Source organism: Erithacus rubecula (genome assembly GCF_903797595.1).
Source record: "Erithacus rubecula genome assembly, chromosome: 4".
Taxonomy (NCBI): domain Eukaryota; kingdom Metazoa; phylum Chordata; class Aves; order Passeriformes; family Muscicapidae; genus Erithacus; species Erithacus rubecula.
Genome location: NC_136686.1, coordinates 10,817,555 through 10,834,584, shown reverse-complemented (window position 1 = coordinate 10,834,584; position 17,030 = coordinate 10,817,555). Strand labels below are relative to the sequence as shown.

The following is a 17,030-nucleotide window of genomic DNA, read 5'->3' as shown; positions in this document are numbered from 1 at the left end:
AGGCAAGCCAGTCCGGGACTGCAAAGCACCTTCAAACTACAAAAAGGAACTGCCATTTGATCTCTCCCGCTGTGTGGCCCTGACATGTTTAAGATTTAAAAGACCTTGCAAAATGGAAATCCCAGGAAGCAAAAGCAGCAAATTCTTAAAAGGTTCTTCATCTGTTACACACAAAAGGGACCATCTTGTCCGAGGCAGCCATTTCATTATTTGCACCTGAATCAATGCTCAGATTAGTGGGTCCTCATGAAGGGAAGGTCCAGATTTGGAAATAAGTGGAGACCAAGGTGGTGAGAAGTAGGATCTCTTTCCTGTTAGTTGGAGAAACACCCCTCGGCCTAGTTCATCTCCTGGCCCTGGATGTCCACACGTTTCTCCCATGCCAATACATGTTAGGTGTGAAGAGCACCCTAATAGAAGTACTTGACCCAAACTGAACAAATTTCCTAATTTCAGTAAGACAAGACTTGAGGGTGTGGTTACAACAGAAAATCACACCCATGGATGCATCAGGAGCACCTGGCTGTACCTCATGACTCCTAATGTCCCAGGGGCGCAATTATCTCATCAGGTGCCACCTGCCAATTCTTGTTGCTGAGGAACTGACTTTGGCACACTGCATAACTGGGGTGGGGAGAGGAGAGGTGCATACAGGGCCAGGCACACATGCTTGTTTTAAGTGCATTCCTTAAAAGTGAATATTTACACCAAGAGGATACTTTGGCTCTGCTCAGAAGCATGTCTGCGTTTGGGGTTACAAAGGAAGGAGCAAGCTGATGTTTCTGAATCCTGTCCTGCACCTCCACACCTGTGGCACAGTTTGCATTCTGTGTTACTGGTTAATGAACATCCCTGAATTTGCCATTCTCCATCCACATCTTTTCCAACCACTCAGTGCATCCTACAAGCCTCCCAAAAAGACAGACAAGCCTGCAAAATTTCTTGGCTAGCAGTTTTCAAAATGCTTTTCCCTTTTTCTCCAAAGAGAGGACAAAGCCACAGTGAGATGCAGAATTTATAACTTCCGAAGTGCTTTGAACCATGAATACAGCATACTGACTTCAACATCAACAGCATGCATCTGGGTGAGGCTGTGCCACACACAGCACCTCCGCATGCAAGTCCTTCTCATCTCCCCTGTTCTCTTTCATCCTTAATTCAAGGTGTGAAGCCTAAACTCAACACAACAATTAGTGGATTGTAGCCCAGCAAGAGAAGACAGAACAAGGCTCTGCCTTGGCTGTGGAGCTTCTCTGGAACAATGGAGATCATAAAACACATGACAAAGCTCTGTGCCTAGAGGTAAGTTACTCTTGGTTGAAAGGATCTGTCTGGGGAACAATTTTTTAGAGATTAGCCTAATCCAGAGTCTGATGACCTATAGGTCACAGTGCAAAGAACTTCCTCTTTGATACATCTTTTAAAACATAACCAGAGTGACATTAACAACAATAATCTGACCCCATCCCTCCCCTCAGAATCACCTACCCTGGGCAGAGCTCCCTAGAGATAGAGTAGGCAGAGGAACAAAAGACTCCAGGGAGTCTACTAGGGATGTGCCAATCTAATTATTGTGGGCAGTGACAATGGAAAAAAGCTAACCAAAAACTGTAAAGCTGGTTGATGTACCCTTTAGGCCATGGGAGTGGAGAAAAAGGAATTTACTGTGAATCAGATGAGGCCATATTTATTTGTGCTTCCACCCGCAGCCCTCTCGATAGTGTCAAAGTCCACTGGGTTTGAAGCTACCCTGAGAGATTTAGCAGTAGTCCAGAGCAGCAGGGAAGGGATTTAAGTCACATCCTTTGCTTCTTGCTCACTGTGCTGCAGCAGAGCTGTTCTCCATCCAGCAAAACCATCCTCTTTTTTAAGGCTCAGCACAACAGACCTGATTCAGGAATGTTTCCCTTCCTTTTCACTCTCCCTGAATTTCTCACCCTGAGTCATCAGACTACAATATAACTTTAATGTGGAAAGTTTTGTGGGAACGTTTTGTTTTCTTTTAACTTCAGAAAATAAAAGGTACATCCAGAGGGGGGAAAAGTGTCTCATGGTTGAGAGGACTCCTTTGACCAAGGAGTCACATGGCTCCCTGGCAAGCAGCCAAAGAAGTCATGAGAGATGTGGCCATTCCCCTCAGCTCTCCCTTAACTATGTCCTGCCTGCTGCCCAGCACACCAGCGGACACCTCGTACCCCAAGGCCAGGAGCCCTTTCCCCTGACCTCTCCCCAGGTTCATGCTGGGCATGGTGGTAGAGAGGGTGATGGTGATGCCATGTTTCAGATGAGACACAATTGCTTGTGGTCAGAAAGAGAGTCACTGAAAGTGATGACATGGCACTTACGCTGTGCTTTCTCTTTCCAAAGTGCTGTGGCAGCTCTTGCTCTCCTGCCCCTCCCCTACCTTCAAGCCTTGCCAGTGCTGTTATTGCCCTATTAAAACTGTGGGAAACTGAGGCAGCAGAAGTCACGATACTGCTATTCAGCATCTCAGACATCAGCCCAGTCTTGGACTGTTCCTATCTTCACCACAGAGTGAAACCCACCATGGAAAAGTACGATCTTCAGAGGGACTGGCCCTGGTCATGGTCCAGATCAATTAAAGATGTGCTTGGGCTTTTCCAGATGCTTTCCTGCCTTGCTGCCAGGAATGTCAGGACTGGTGCTAGTCCTGCATGTCTATACAGCTCTGCTGGGTGCTACACAGCAACTGTTTAATTCCACCCCAGCAGTGAGGGGAATTATCTTTGCCCAATTCACTTGAATACTGGTAGGATTAATTCGCTTACAATCCATGAATGAAAGAAATTATTATTAAATAGTAGTCACATTTGATAATTATGTCTCATTTCAACCAGATTAGGAAGGTGCATATGATATTCAGCTTTTAAATTAGATACAACTCAAAACATTTCCCAGGCTCTGCTTGCATGCATATATCTTTCTGGCTTATGCTTACTTCCAGCTTTGGACTGCTCTGCAATACCTCACATACAACAGCAAATGCTGCAAGGCTTTTGATGTGTTTCTCCCCTCAAAAAATTAAATAAGGTTTTGGATTTATGTCTGGTCTTGCTGATTCCAAGAGCTATGATTCTTTCAGTAGCCTATGGAACTGATTTTGGGGTTTGTCTGGCATTGCCTCTTATTAATATTGTCTTCACTATATGTTCTTGTGAACTATGGCCAGATTCCCTATAAATTGCATAAAATAGCAGCCTGTGTCAAAGCTGCATTCAAGTGGATAGTGTAAGAAATAGGCTGGTGCTGAATTTCTGTTTGGTACTCTTCTTGATTGAAATAACACCATTGACTGCAATAGAACTACTTCTGCTTTATTAGCTATCTGAGCTGTGGATAGGGCCACAGAGGAGAGAAGCCTTAGGCCCTTCACTCTTAAAAGACAAAATGTAAGAGCTTCCCAAAATGCTACACAGTGATGGCCATTCAGAAGGAAATTATATTGAATGCCTTTGTTGTGCATTCCAAGTATGTGCTGGTGGAGATGCAACTCATCAACATTACTTTTTGCATTACAAATCTGCCAGTAAAGTCCACAGAGTTCCATCAGCTTTGAAAAAGGTGCCACTGCCTAGTAACAGTGTGACTCTAGTTCAGATAAAACATTTGGGATGCACAGGAACCAGGGGTCTTGGTGCCACTACATGGGAAAAATTCTTCTGTCACCTATCAAATGCCTGACCCTCACTTGCACACTTGCTGTGCCACTGGATGTCTTTTTACTCCTTATTAGGAGCTCAAGGTAAAATCTCACCTTGGACAAAGAGCTGTAACAGATTGTCACCATGATGATTAAGTAGAATTTTTACACAAACGTGAAGTTTATAATTTTTTTAAGGGAAATCTGATCCACAAACATAGGCTGAAACAAAAATAAATGTTCAAAACCATAACAGCGATACGGGTAGAAACTGTATGTGCTATTAAAATTATTTCCAGAGAAGAAAGATACAGTAACTCTCTGATTTACTCTGTCTTGAGATTTTCTAGAGAAAGTATGATTTGCTGAAAAATAATTAATAGGTGATAATCATCTTACTATCAGATCCTAGTGGAAGATGTTTTTATTATGAGAGCAACTATTTGGCCTTAACTATTTTAACTTCAGAAAAACTGCCCACACTCTATTAGAACTGAACAAGGCAGTGAACTTTCAGCTCCATCCAGAGAACTGACTTTTAGAAAGAAAGCCCAAGAGGAAAGCATATAAAAAAAAAACTCAACATGTTATCTAAAGGTTTGTCCTAAAAGCATTTTGGCAGTAACAGAAGAGAGAAGTCATAGAAATGCATACGGATAGAAAAACCTACTGGGCAAATATGTAGGTCTCTGTATCTAGAATTTCTTTCCTTTTTTTTCTAGTGCAGAATTTGCAGCACCCCTTAGGCATATGTTATAGCAAAAGTAAATATATAGGAATTGTCTTGGAAAGAAATTAACAGCAAGTCCTATGCAACTCTCCACAATGGAGAGAAAATGTATCCTTCTACATTTGGGGGAGAATTGAAGGGACAGTAAAAGAGGAGAGGGTTAAAACAACCCTTAAAAGACTGAAAGACATCCTCTAGAAACATGCCTTCCTTGGCTTTTCTTCCAGAGTACTCCTGTGCCTACATTCCTGGACTTTCTTTTCCTCCTACATAATTCTAGGCTTGTGTACCTGAAGCTTTCAGTAACAAGTTTCTTCAGCTCATTGACAGGGTATTCACATGTGCATGGCATAATTCCAGAACAAAAAAGTCATGGAGATTTTGCATTTCAGTCATGGCTCTCACAGAGGCCTGTCTGGTTCTCATAGAATCCTTCCATGCAGTTTTACTGTAACACTATGCAAGTTACATACCTGGGGTAGATTGGAGAGATGCTCTGCAGAAGGGCAGTGGAGCATCAAGAAGGAAAGAGCAAAAATCATGAGAAGAACCAAACAGAAAGGTGAACCTGTATTGCAAAAATTCATCTGTCAGGAAATGAACAGGTAGACATGGTTTGCCAGCAGTCATGAAAGCCACTGGTGGGAGTCCACAGAGGGTAAAACAACATGAAAAGTTGTGGGCTGAAGAAATTGAGCTTGCAACATTAACCAGTTCTGTAACTCATAGTGTCAGCACATCTGTAGAACTCCTTTGATCTACAGCTGGTCCTAGGTTTTTATTGCTTGGGGTAACTTGGGACGACTAGAGGGTTAAACTGTATTTTGGGGTCAGGAGGCTCTCTGACTGCCTTTCAGCCCCAATTACACAGTCCCTTGCACTGACAAGCCTATGACACCATTCTACCCTCAGCATGCCACATTCCAGGTACACATGGTGTTTTTCCCATTGCAGAAAAGGTGTTTGTCAGTCTAACTGTATAATTGCAGGTCATTTTGTTCTGCTCTTTAACACCTTTCTTCAAAGTCTCTTTTCTGAGGGATTAGCCTTGTTGGGTGTTTAATATGCAAACACATCTGTATTCATCCTTACCTAACCATCTGAGTATTTCATATTGCTTTATGTCCAGCTTTTATTCTGTGTTAGTAATACAAGATATGTAGCAATTCCATGCTGTCGTGCCATCCTGCACATTCTGGATGTTGCCATCTTTCTTTATAGATTCTAAAGTAATTTTTTTTTGTTTTTTTAATTTCAAGGTGTGCTAAACATCTAATTCCTGGAACCTGATTATTGCAAAGGATTGAGACATTTACCTTCATCCAAATGCACTTGGATTCAAGGATATTCAGGACTCGAGTGCTTGATCTAGACTTTGGCAGGGAGAGGAGTGGCCAGTCATAGATTTACCACAGCTCTCTGGTTTTAGACAGGTAATTTTATTCTGGGTCTCACAGTGAAATGCTGGACTTTGCCTTCTAGAGCTACCAAGAAATCATATCACAATCATTGTCTCATCTTTGTGTAGCTGCTTCAATACGTGGAAATATCCCATGTCAGACAAGTAAGCCAAGCTTATGGCAGTCCAGCATAAAAATATTCTTTATCTTTCTTTTTTCTACTGGGCAAAAGCATTAGGTTTAGATGAGCTTGAAAATACTTTATACTCTTTGAAGTACCTGTTCTGTCTATAAGCAAACATATCTTTGAGGGATTGTAAAGTGGAAGGAAGTCTTATTACAAATCCTCTTATAGGGAATCATAATTACATTACCACGTAAAAGAAGAATCTAACTATCTCAACAGAGCTCTCCTTGGGCATTGTATGCTGAATAACTAGAGGCTGAGAGAACAAGCTTGCCCTAAAGTCTCAGTTATAAAATGAACAAGATGCAAAAGCAGGGAAATGATGGATTTACACTCCAGCTCAGTGACTGAGCCAGAGACAATCCCATTCCCATAATAGCCAGTTTAACCACAGAGGTTGATCCTACCCTGATCCAACCAGGATGGGAAGAGTGGGCCAGTCTGTGTAATTCTGACTGCACCAGCTAAAGTAGGAGCATCAGTCAGACTGGTCAGCATTGCTGGTGAAGTTGTGCCCACCATCCTCTTGAAGGCTCTGCCTCATAGAGCAGCTGGGTTGTTCTCTGCCTCTGCAACTCCCTCCAGAACTGACGGATTAAGAGGCAAACTCCAGGGACTCTCTACAGCAGTTCTAATCTTTAGAAATTGGGCATGGCCACTTTCCTCTAGGCATATGAACAATCTGCATTCCTTCTAATCTGCTTCCCACAAGTATTGAGAAGCCCTGTTGTTAAGGATACAGAATTGTAAGGATGTGGAAGCACCAGCAGAACAAATGCAAATCATGCAGAGGATTTTTCTTCTCTACATTTCCTAAGCAAGAATCTGCTCACCAATATAAATTATCTGCTGCGTTATGGTGTTAGAAAATGTATCTGCTTTGAAGATTTGTGCTGCTATTACTACATACACATACATCATTTTAAGAGTTATTCCAAATCATTTTAAAGCAAATAACTGAAGTAATTGTGTCTATGTGCCAGCAGATAATCCCCCAAATAAACTTCTTCAGAACCGACTCTCATGTTGCTGGTGAATGCATCCAGCCCTAAATAAGATGAACAGTGAAAGGGGTGCATTAATGGAAAACTGACAAGCACCATCTTCTTTTGAAGCAGTTAAATATGCGTATGTATACAGACACATGCACACTCCCACATGCACGGCAAGAAACAGTGCCAGTGTTCTGCATAATCCTGGCATTTAGACATTTATACTAATTATGCTGATATTATTTAATGGTAGCTTTATACTTATATTTAATTGGATTACCAAAATACATCCAGCATTAAAATACATCAGCTATTGGAGCCATAGTCAGTTTTCTTTTCAGAGAGTCAGACACTAATTTCTTCTGGTTGTAAAAATGTTCACAGTGCCTCAGCAGGCCAAAGGTTACCAGGCAAGCACACTGAAGAAGATGACTTTTTCAGATAGCACACTTACAATATAAAAATCGATTTTCTAAAGGAGTACATTTTTAAATTAATTTTGGATGTAGATGACTATAATTTAACTTTCTTACAAGCTATTGCACAAAAACCACTGAGATGTAGTGCCCATTTAATTTCATTTCACCATTGCCTTTTCCATCCTGAAAAACCCATTTCGTCAAAATACCATTTCGTCATGATGGGATTTTTGCCTGACAGAATTTCTCACGGAATAACAGAGCAGCATCCCATCTTCCCCGGCCTGCATTCCACGCACCAAGAGAGACTGAGCACGGACACCCCACACTCCATGTGCTCACTAGCTGAAACTTGCCCTCTCTGTCCCTGAAGGAGCAGCAACGCAGAAAGCAGAAGCCAAGGAGTCATTCCCATAGCCAAAAGATGTTAGAGATCTCGGGGAAAATTAACATAACCATTGGCAGTCCCTGACAGCTCACTAAATAGCAGCTTGGGAAGCATCCTCTCCTCCGGAGAGCGAGAGTAGCAGAAGCAGATAATGCTCCAACAGGCTCTACTATGCTTTAATCTTCAAAAGCTACCATTAGTAAGCCAGAGAAGTATATTTACCCACCAGATAAATACCACAAGTTCAGTAGGCTACTCTCCATTAAGCACTGAAATGAAACTCCTCTTTCTTTTCACTTCCTACGGACAGTGAGGCGAAGCACCGCAGCCCGCCCGGTTCTCCCGCCCTCTGGGAGGGATGTGGGGGACACAGCGGAGATGGAGCAAGTGTGGCCGGGGGCTGGCACTGGGGATGACACGGAGGAGAAGCGGCCTGTCCGCGGCGGCCCCGGGCGCCCTGCTTTCTCCCCGGGAGAGCAGCCGGCTCCGTCTCTCCGGAGTGATGGATGGAGGGAGCTGCGAGTTGCTTTGGGGCTCCGCTTTGTTGGGTTTCACCTCCTGATCTCTTTCACTTCTGCTCTGCTGGGCTGCAATAGCCACCTCGGCTCCGGCTCCGCGGGTCCAGCTCCGAGTGACCTGCCGCTGAGGGGATGAACTGGGGACGGCCCAGGGAAAGGCGAGAGAGCATTATTTATCCACCACAACTTCTCATTGTCGCGGGGCAGCGCTCAAAAGATCCCCAAGCAGCTGGCTTTAAATAAAGCAGGCATTGCTTCCCTTGTATTTCCCCTCAGCAATCGCCTTAGTATTATTATTATACTTCTATAGCTTTTGCTTTTGGACCTTATAATTATGTCACACAGCAAGGGAAACCACCAGCATCCCAGCATCTGGTGTGTGGTTGCAAACTTTTGTTTTAAGATTTGAACTATTTATAGAAGGAAAACTTTGTAGGATAGTAATTTCCTACAGTTTTGAGAAAAATATGTCTACGCTTATATTAAAAGGCTGTATTTATTTATTTATTACGACTCCTTCCTCCTGCATTAAAAAAAAAAAGAAAAAAAAGGAAAAAAAACCTACAAAAAACCCCAACCAACCAAAGATAGCACGGCTCGCTTTTTTACAAGCCATCAGTCACCTACGCAGCAGACATATCCCGCCTGTGAACAAGAAACAGACAGCTCTAGCTGAATTAATCTAACACGCTTCCATAAAACTAAGCGCCTTTAAAAATTGGTGGCCAAGACATGTGCATTTCATTAAGAATGTAGAAACAGGCTTTTAGTTTCTTCTAATGGGTGTGTTTATTCCTACTTTTCTCCCATAGCAGTAATATATGCTTTTTCCATAGCCCACAGAAAACAGACGGACACACACACACACAGAGGAACACACGCACACGTGCTTGCTTATGTGCATGTGCTCCTGTGTGCCTAGACAGAGAAAAAAACACAAATATATAAAAATACACATACAGTTCAGAGATAGGACCTAAAATTCGCATCTATCGGGGTACAAAAAACCTGAAGTCGGCCTGGGGGTTGAGAGAGTAGGTAAAACCGTGCGGCCCTGGCAGCTGAGATAAATGCGGGACCACGGATGCCAAAGCGGGGTCCCCCATCACAGACAGGGGTGAACCCCTCTGCCGCATCCCCCGCAGCCTGGGCAGGCTCCGAACCGCCCCAGAACACCCCTGAGCCCGATCCCCGCGTTCCGGCACGGAAACTCTTGCCCGGGGCCGGGGGATGCTCATGGGAGTGAGAAGTCTCCCCAATTTTAAAGCGGCTCCCTCCGCCGGGTACCTGCCGCCCCAGCGCCCTCCTCTCCGCACGGCTGACCCGCGGCGCGGCCAAGTCTCCTCCGGACTGCAGGAGAACAGGAGCCCTTGACAGTCCCCCGGCAGCCGCTCCGGACCCCGGCTGAAGTCCCGGACGGGTCAGGCTCCGCTCCGGCCGGCACGGGGACCCCGGCCCACCACCCCCCCCCACCCTTACGCGGCAGCCGGCACAGAGACCTGCCGGGGGACCTGCAGGAGAACGACGGCCGAAACTCTCTCCGCAGCCCTCACGGACTAACCCAGCCGCTTCTTATCCACCGCAACGATAGATACAGATATAGATATTAAAAAAAGAGACCAAAATTCCTCGCAGTCCCACCCACCGACTCTCATTTCCCCCACCCCTACCTCCACCCCCTTCCTCACAAGGAAAAGGTCCTGGAGCCAGCTCTAGCTTCGGGACGGGAGATCCCTCCGGAGCGAAAGCAGCCGGCCGGCGAGCGCCTCGGCGGCGGGGGGCTCTCCGCGGGCGGCCTGGGCTGGGCGCTCGACGCCGGCTCCCCGGGATCTCCGCACACATACAGCCTTCCCCCGACGGGCGCGAAGCGATGCCCATCTCCGGTTTGGCAGGAGGAGGAGTCGGGGTCGGAGTCCCCAGGGGAGACGCCGGCCGCTTCGCGTCCCGTTGTCCCGCCGCCCTCCCAGGTGCGCCGCCCCCGCTGCGGGCACGCCGGGCCCCGGCCTCGCCGGCGGGGCAGCCCCGGGAGTTACCTGGCGGTGCGTCCCTTCCCCCGGCGGGGTCCGACCAGCAGCGCCAGCACCGCCACCAGCACAGCATCTCCTCCTCCGCCGCCACCACCACCACCATCCTCACCACCACGCACCGCACGGAGCTGCCGCCCGTGCTGGCTTCTCCCGGCTCCCTCTGCTCGCTGTGCGCATTGCCCCTAGGTATCTGCTAGCGGGGGCATTGCAAACAGTATTTGAAAAAAAAAAAAAAATCTGGATCACTTACAGGTAACTCCCACTGGTAAGGATGAGGAAAATCTGAGGGTAATACACTGAGAGTAACACACTGCGAGATGAAAAAAGGATCATGGCTGAATCCCGTTTACACTCTTGAGTTCGCTTCCTTGGTTATTCCTTTCTGGCCCCCCCGGTCGTAATTCCCCACCCTTTTTGGTGTCAGCTGTGGCTTGAATCTGAGTTGGAATCCAGTCCCTTGGGCTTGGGGGGGCTTTGTCTATTTGTTTGTTTGTTTGTTTGTATTGTTGTGTGTAGTATCCCCCTGGTGCTAATGCTGCTCCCTGTGCAGAGTGTGTGCTGCTGCTGCTGCTGCTCTCGCTGCTGCTGCTGCTGCCTCTGGGCTCCTGCCTGTCATGTCTCAGTGGTTGGAAGTTGTTACAGTGGGTTCTCGTGTTGGAATGAGGATGATTTAAGGGATTTGGATGGCAGAAAGTGCCTCTCTCTCTCTCTCCCTCTCTCTCTGTAACTCTCCTGAGACCCGGGGCTGCCATTGGGCAGTCAGTCACTGCAATCCGCCTACTTTTTTCTCTCCCTCTCCTCTTTTTTTTTTTTTTTTTTTTTTTTTTTTGAGGCAGGATGACAATGGAAAGACACTGATCTAGCCTGAGCTGCAACGAATCCGTGTTCCCTGGCTAAGCCCTCGCTATACGCTTCTCCTCTCGTACAAGCGCTTCTTTCGCGCTCCGTGGGGCATTTTTAACTCCCCCCAGCGCTCCGTGGGTTGAGAGTTCCCTGCGTCTGTGTCTCCTTAGCTCGCCCTGGGAGAGACTGGACGAGCTGGTAGCTCCCAACTCCATTCTCTGCAAATTGCTATTTTGTGGCCGGCTGTCCCGGTTCCACCGAGGGGTTCCGTCCTCCCTCCAGCCTCGGAGAGAGTTTGGCTGTTGTACCCTATGTTAAAAATTAGGCTTCGATTTCAGGAGCAACGTCAAGAAAAAAAGGAACATGTATGTAGTCATAACCTTACTGAGTGAGAAATAAAGACATGCACACTCGTAGCTTCCTGGAGTGATTTGGTTTTGCGTAAGAGCAGGGAAGGGAAAGGACTAGTGTGGAACAGCTGCTAAAGGGAGCGAGCGGGGAGCCGCTGCCGGTGGCTCCGGGCTCACTACACCTCTCACCACCTCCGTAGGAAGAGCTTTCGTCTCCGCTCTTCCCTCTCCATCTCTCTTTTCCGAGAAGATGCAAGTCCCAAGAGATGTTTCCCGGCAGGTTAGTTGTCTCTCCCCCGCCTTCCCCCTGAGCGGAGCTACTCCTGTCACTTGGCACCGCCGCGCCCCGCCGCAAAGAGATGCTCGACCCTTTCTGCTCCGGCTTGCGGGCGCCCTTCAACCCGGGCAGCCCCAGGCAAGCAGGAGACAGTCGCTCTTCATCTGCTTTGCTGGGCGTCTGTCCTTTATTTCGGAAGTGCTGAGAGTGATGATGAAGCAGGTGCGCTGTGGATACCGGGGCTGGCGGTTGAAAACGAACCCCAAAAAAGAAACGGCCACCGAAGGCACTTAAACCGGAATGCAGCTGAAATGAGCAAGAACCAGGCTCCGAAGTGTCCTCGGTCTGTAAATGTTCGTCTCAGGTTAATTGCCTAATGACTGAGGAAGATGTCTTGGCTAAGAGCTCTACCAAACACCCTGGTAACACCTCCTCCGGTTAACCAGTCCCAGAACATGGGTGCAGCTATCTCAGCGACACAACGAAATATTCCCTCAGATGGAACGGGAATTGCAGAACGGGTGCAAAAACGTTGTATGCCACTCAATATGCGATAAAAATCTTCTCGGGGTTTGGTTGCTTTAACCAGTTTCATCAGCAAGTTCAGCACAGACGTTGAGGCAGTCATTGTCCCTTCGAGAAACGCTGATCTCGATTCACAAGAGACAGAAGCTTAAACCTTTCAACGATTATTTGCATCCCAGAATTGTCTTATTCATAATTATTTAAGATTCTAAAATGGACGTATTTATACTTCTGTAAGTGTGCATACAAGTCTACATACAGCAAAAGAGTTAGAGATGTGTATCGACTGCAGTGCCCTTTCCCCTGCTAGACATGTGACTGGGGCAACTGCTGAACGTGAAACCAGGAGAACGAGTAGCCACTTTGAATGTTTTATTTCTAGCATTTGTTCCACTTCGGATAGGTATTTTAAATGAGTGTCTCCTTTTAAATATGTGCCTGCGGGGCGATAGGAGGGGCAGAGCGAACTGTAAAAATGCAAACTATATGCTTGCACTGGAAAACTTCGGATTTGTGCTGGCAAAGTTTGACCCACTCCACCTGCAACGAAGACGGTTTGCCAATTTCTGCAATTTTCAGGTCGAAACTGACTTTATCCACAGATTTGTTATTTGTAGGGGAAGAAAAGTTGTATAAAGAAACCAAACCGTGCAGGTTTTCTCGGGGAGCTAATATTTATTTTAAAATCATGGGCCGGTTATTACGTCGAAAAATTACTGATGATGAATGATGATGAGGAGGAGGATGACGATTGTGACGACAATGATGACAATAACCTAGTAAATTCCATCGAAATGGTTTCTATACGTATGTCAGTCGGGGCAGCAAGAACCACACTCATTGAAGACGAAAACATTCCTTTCAATAAGCACAGGAAGAGAGGTATTGTCGGTAACGTCTAATATGCACACTTCAGCATCTGTCCCTCCTTTTTCCACAAACAGCTATATTTTGGACAAAATGAGGGAGAATTACACTGAAATAGTTACCGATACTATAGTCGGGCATGCACTAATAAACTCTTTGTTTTCTTGTGGTTTTTTTTCCTTGGATTTTTTGTTTGTTTGTTTTAGTTTGTTTTTTGTTTTTTTTTTTTAATTTGGGTTTTTTGTTTGTTTGCTTGCTTGTTTTTTGTTGTTGTTTGGGGTTCTTTTCCTCCTCCTATTATCTATCTATACCCAGCCGCGGTTCCTTTTTTACCCCAAGCCTGGGGAGAGTCCGCATGTCGGGCAGAAGGGCACGTCGGAAGCCGGGAAGGCGCTCCAAGCGGGCAACACACCGGGTCCTGTCCGGGCGGAACCGTGCATTTCTTGCATCTCACCGAGCTGCAAGTCAGGTGCCGGGGGAAAGAAGGCAACAATGAGTCTCAGAATGAGCGGTTACCGGCCGATGGGAGAGCAGGGAAGGCGGTGGCGGCAGTACAGCGGCAGATGCCCGTGGAGGGGCGGAGGAGCGCATGGTCTAGCCGGCAGGACGGCGCCAGGCAGCCCCGGACCGCGGCGGCACCTCCCGGCGCTCCAGGCGGGAATCGCGCGGGTCTCCTCTCGGGGCCTCGCCGCGGGTCCCGGCGCTCCACGTGCTGCCCGCCCTCGAGGCTGAGCTCCTGCCGAGGACCGGGGGAACGGGGCCGACCCGGGCAGGCTCCCGCCGGCCGGACAGCCCCGGGGACGGCGAGGGGGGTAGGATTTCGTTGGCCTTTCCTGCAAACGCCGCAAAGCCAAGGCGAACTTTGCCGCAGGGGAGGCGAGTGAGACCGGCTTTCGCGTTCCCCGCCGCAGCCATCCCTGGGAGTCCCTAGAGAGTGCGGAGTGCCCCGGCCTTCCCAGAATGGGCCGGAACCCCCGACGTCGGTAGCCCTTTGAGCCCTCAGCTCGAACGGGCACGAAAGAAGCGTCCCTGCTTCCTCCCCCCCAGGGGTGCTGACACCTCTCGTTGCTCCCTCGGGCAGCGCCAGCTCCCGCCGCCCTACCTTTCCTAACATCATAGTGACCTTCTCCCCGGGGGAAAAGTGGGTCTTCCCCTCTCCCTTTGGAGCTGCCCGGCTGTCACCCTTCTTTTCTCCAGAATAAAGAGGAAAAGGGTAAGGTTTTCCCCCAGATCTCTAATCCGGATATTGTCCGCGGCTTCATCTTTCTGAAAGACACATCACCCATCCCCAGAGCTTCCGCTGTGATTTGCGTCTGTGGTACTGCTGTGAACTTTAATTTCTGACGTATTTATTAATTAAACGGTATCCGAATGCTCTGTGATCTTGGCAGGAAATATTTCTGTTTCAATCCTGCCTGAGGTCAATATTTGATGTCACCTGTTATCGCGGGGGGTTACATGAAGTCAGCAGGGCTGCAGGTGTTTTATGATTCGGTGCCTGAAATGTCATCGACAGAAATGTTAAGGGATGCTTCACCTCACCCCTGTTTCTCCAGCAAACTTGGGGACCGGAAATAGAAACGGGAACAACGGAAGATCCCCGAGAGGAAGGACTACCTGAGTGGGACCCTGGTCTCTTCTCCTAACTGGAGGAGATAGTGGTTTCTTCATGGAACCCTGCCATGCCACCCCATGCAACAGCCCGTCCAACAGCTATATGTATTGCGTTGTTTTCACTCCCCTCGGTGTCACGTTTGCCATCGAAAGTGGAGCTTTTAACACGTTGTATTAAGACACGAAGACGTGCTCAGCAAAAAGGAAAAAAAAAAAAAAGAAAAATTCAACAACAAAATCCAACCTGCCAAGCCTCCCCTCCTTACCGTGGCTGACACGACGGCTAGAGAGCCTGCCCGCTGAAAATCAACCGAATGTCCTGGAAGACATTTATCCACCTTCACCTCCCCCTTTTCAAAGTAAAGAGCTCACCAGAAAAGGCATTATTACACCCAAAGGATATGGTTTCAACAAAATGGTAGTTCCAGTGGCTGATGAAAGAAGAAATAATTGCATCCCACATGCCTAGCCTACAACTAGCCCTGGATCTCGGAGCAAATTTCTCTCCTATTGTTCAGAGAAAGTGAAGTATCCTCATCGCCTTACAGCCATGGTGATGGATCTGATAGGATTCCTGCAAAGGCTTTTACTGTTCCTGATGTCTGCTCTGTTTCACTCCTAGTCTCAGTCCAACAGCATTCTTGTGATTTTTGTTCTGAATTCCCTTCTAAAACAGCCAAAATCAATTTCGAAGAGAGATCTGCCTTCCAGACTGTAACATGTACCCAAATCTTCTGTCCCCTCCCGCCGCAGTGAAAGCAATAGCTGTCTGTACCATTGTTCTTATTTTGCAAGGCGTTTTCTTTGAGCTCGCCTACCTCTCTGTGAGGGATATGCTGTACAAAGTCCTCACAATATTGAAGTAGATTGGGTACCCTGTCATCGCTTCATTTATGGATACACAGCCTCAACAAATTCACTTCATGTCTAAACTCCCGTCAATCCGAGCCTAGAGGGGGACAGAGCCCATCGCTGCCGACCGCGTCTACGACAAAAGGCGGCGCAGGTTCTCGGCCCCGCAAAGGTAAGAGCACTGAAAGGACCTGTCTCCAGGCAGGGACGGAGCTACCCCCGGGCATTTGGCTCAGCCGGTCAGGGGCGAACGCGGGCTCCCCACCGGGACAGGGCAAGGGGCAGCGCGGAGGGCATCTTCCGTGCCCCTTCCGCATCCGCGTATTCCCCGCGGGTCGCCTGCGGGGCAGCGCCGAGCTCCGCCGGCCACCGCGGCGACACCTGCGGCTGCAGGGGCGGGCCGAGAACCGTGCCAGAAATACCTAAATAAGCAAACAAAAAGGGATGCGATCCGGCTGGTGCCCGCCGAGCAACCCGCTGGGAACCCTCCGGGAAGCAGCCCGCGGGTCTAGCCGGCAACCCGTGAATGGGACAGCTCTGCCTTTGACGCCCGCAGCTGCAGGAGCTCCCGATGGGGCATACAGATACCGCCGCTCCCCTTCTCATTCCCGAGGAGCCCAGTGTAATTCCTTCTCCCCGCTGTTTAACCTTAATCCTTGGCTCTGGCGCGCTCCCACTTGCAGACTCCCTCCCTCCCTCGCCCCCTCCTCCCGCCGCTGCCCGGGCTGCTGGGGACGGGGCTGTTCGGGGTATCGTGCGCGGAGTAGTGCCCGCGGCGGCGGGTCCGGCGGGCAGGGCCGGGCCGGGCCGCTCCTCGCTCCTCGTCACCCTCCCTCTCAGCTGCCCCGGCCGGGCTCCAGCCTGCCCGTCGCTCTGGGGAACAGTGCCCGTCTTCCTGCCTTTGGGAGCTGCCCTTTGACTTCCCCGTCCTCTTCCATGTATTGATTTCAAGGTAGGAAGCGAGTATTTTTGGATTGCAACTCACCTTATGTATTCTTGATCATTTAAAAAAAAAAAAAAAAAAAAAAATCCCGCAGCTATGCAAAGACAGGATCTTTAAAGAGTTTGTAGCTCGACAGGTAAGGACTCGGCCGGGGCTCAGGAATGTGGAAATTCAACTCAAGTCAGCCTACTGCGACGAGCAATATTAATAAGGGCATACAGGCACTGGGGGGAGAGGCAGAGAGAAAGAGGGCGAAACTTGGCAACCAAAATAACCGCGTGCTCTCGATTGCGGTGATCAAACACCGAGGAGCAAACAGCGGGTTCCCCGGGGAGCCCCCAAGGCCCCGGGCCGGTCCCTTCGCCGGAGCCCGCTTGGCTTCCCGGGAGCACCAGCGCAGAGGTAGCCGGACCAGTTGTCAAGTTAATTTCAACACG

The 17,030-nt window shown here is 48.3% G+C and overlaps 2 protein-coding genes across 9 annotated transcripts in view; both read right to left on the bottom strand.

The window, feature by feature from the left end:
* Window positions 1–17,030, bottom strand: part of WNT7B (Wnt family member 7B) — a 105,632-nt gene that overhangs the window by 74,914 nt on the left and 13,688 nt on the right. Inside the window, exon 1 of one of the 7 annotated variants that reach the window (XM_079305068.1) lies at window positions 16,636–16,802. The exons of 2 other annotated variants lie outside the window; for them this stretch is intronic. Coding sequence is in view for 1 of the 5 variants with exons in the window: in XM_079305062.1 (XP_079161188.1) it covers window positions 10,573–10,655 (83 nt within the window). In the remaining 4 variants the exon portion in view is untranslated. Of the gene's footprint in view, window positions 1–9,965; window positions 11,126–16,635; window positions 16,803–17,030 lie in introns of those variants that run through there. 4 more of the 7 variants (XM_079305062.1, XM_079305065.1, XM_079305066.1 and 1 more) reach the window with 4 other exon arrangements.
* LOC306801741 (uncharacterized protein) lies at window positions 13,501–16,329 on the bottom strand. 2 transcript variants are annotated; one of them, XM_079305070.1, is made up of 2 exons: window positions 15,043–16,329; window positions 13,501–14,682 (listed from the first exon to the last, which is right to left on the bottom strand). In XM_079305070.1, the coding sequence occupies exon 2, from the start codon at window positions 14,299–14,301 to the stop codon at window positions 13,684–13,686; it is 618 nt and encodes a 205-aa protein (XP_079161196.1). In that variant the 5' UTR covers window positions 14,302–14,682; window positions 15,043–16,329; the 3' UTR covers window positions 13,501–13,683. The 2 variants fall into 2 exon arrangements, with proteins under 2 accessions (XP_079161196.1, XP_079161197.1); XM_079305071.1 differs by having other exon boundaries at window positions 13,501–15,465; window positions 15,617–16,329.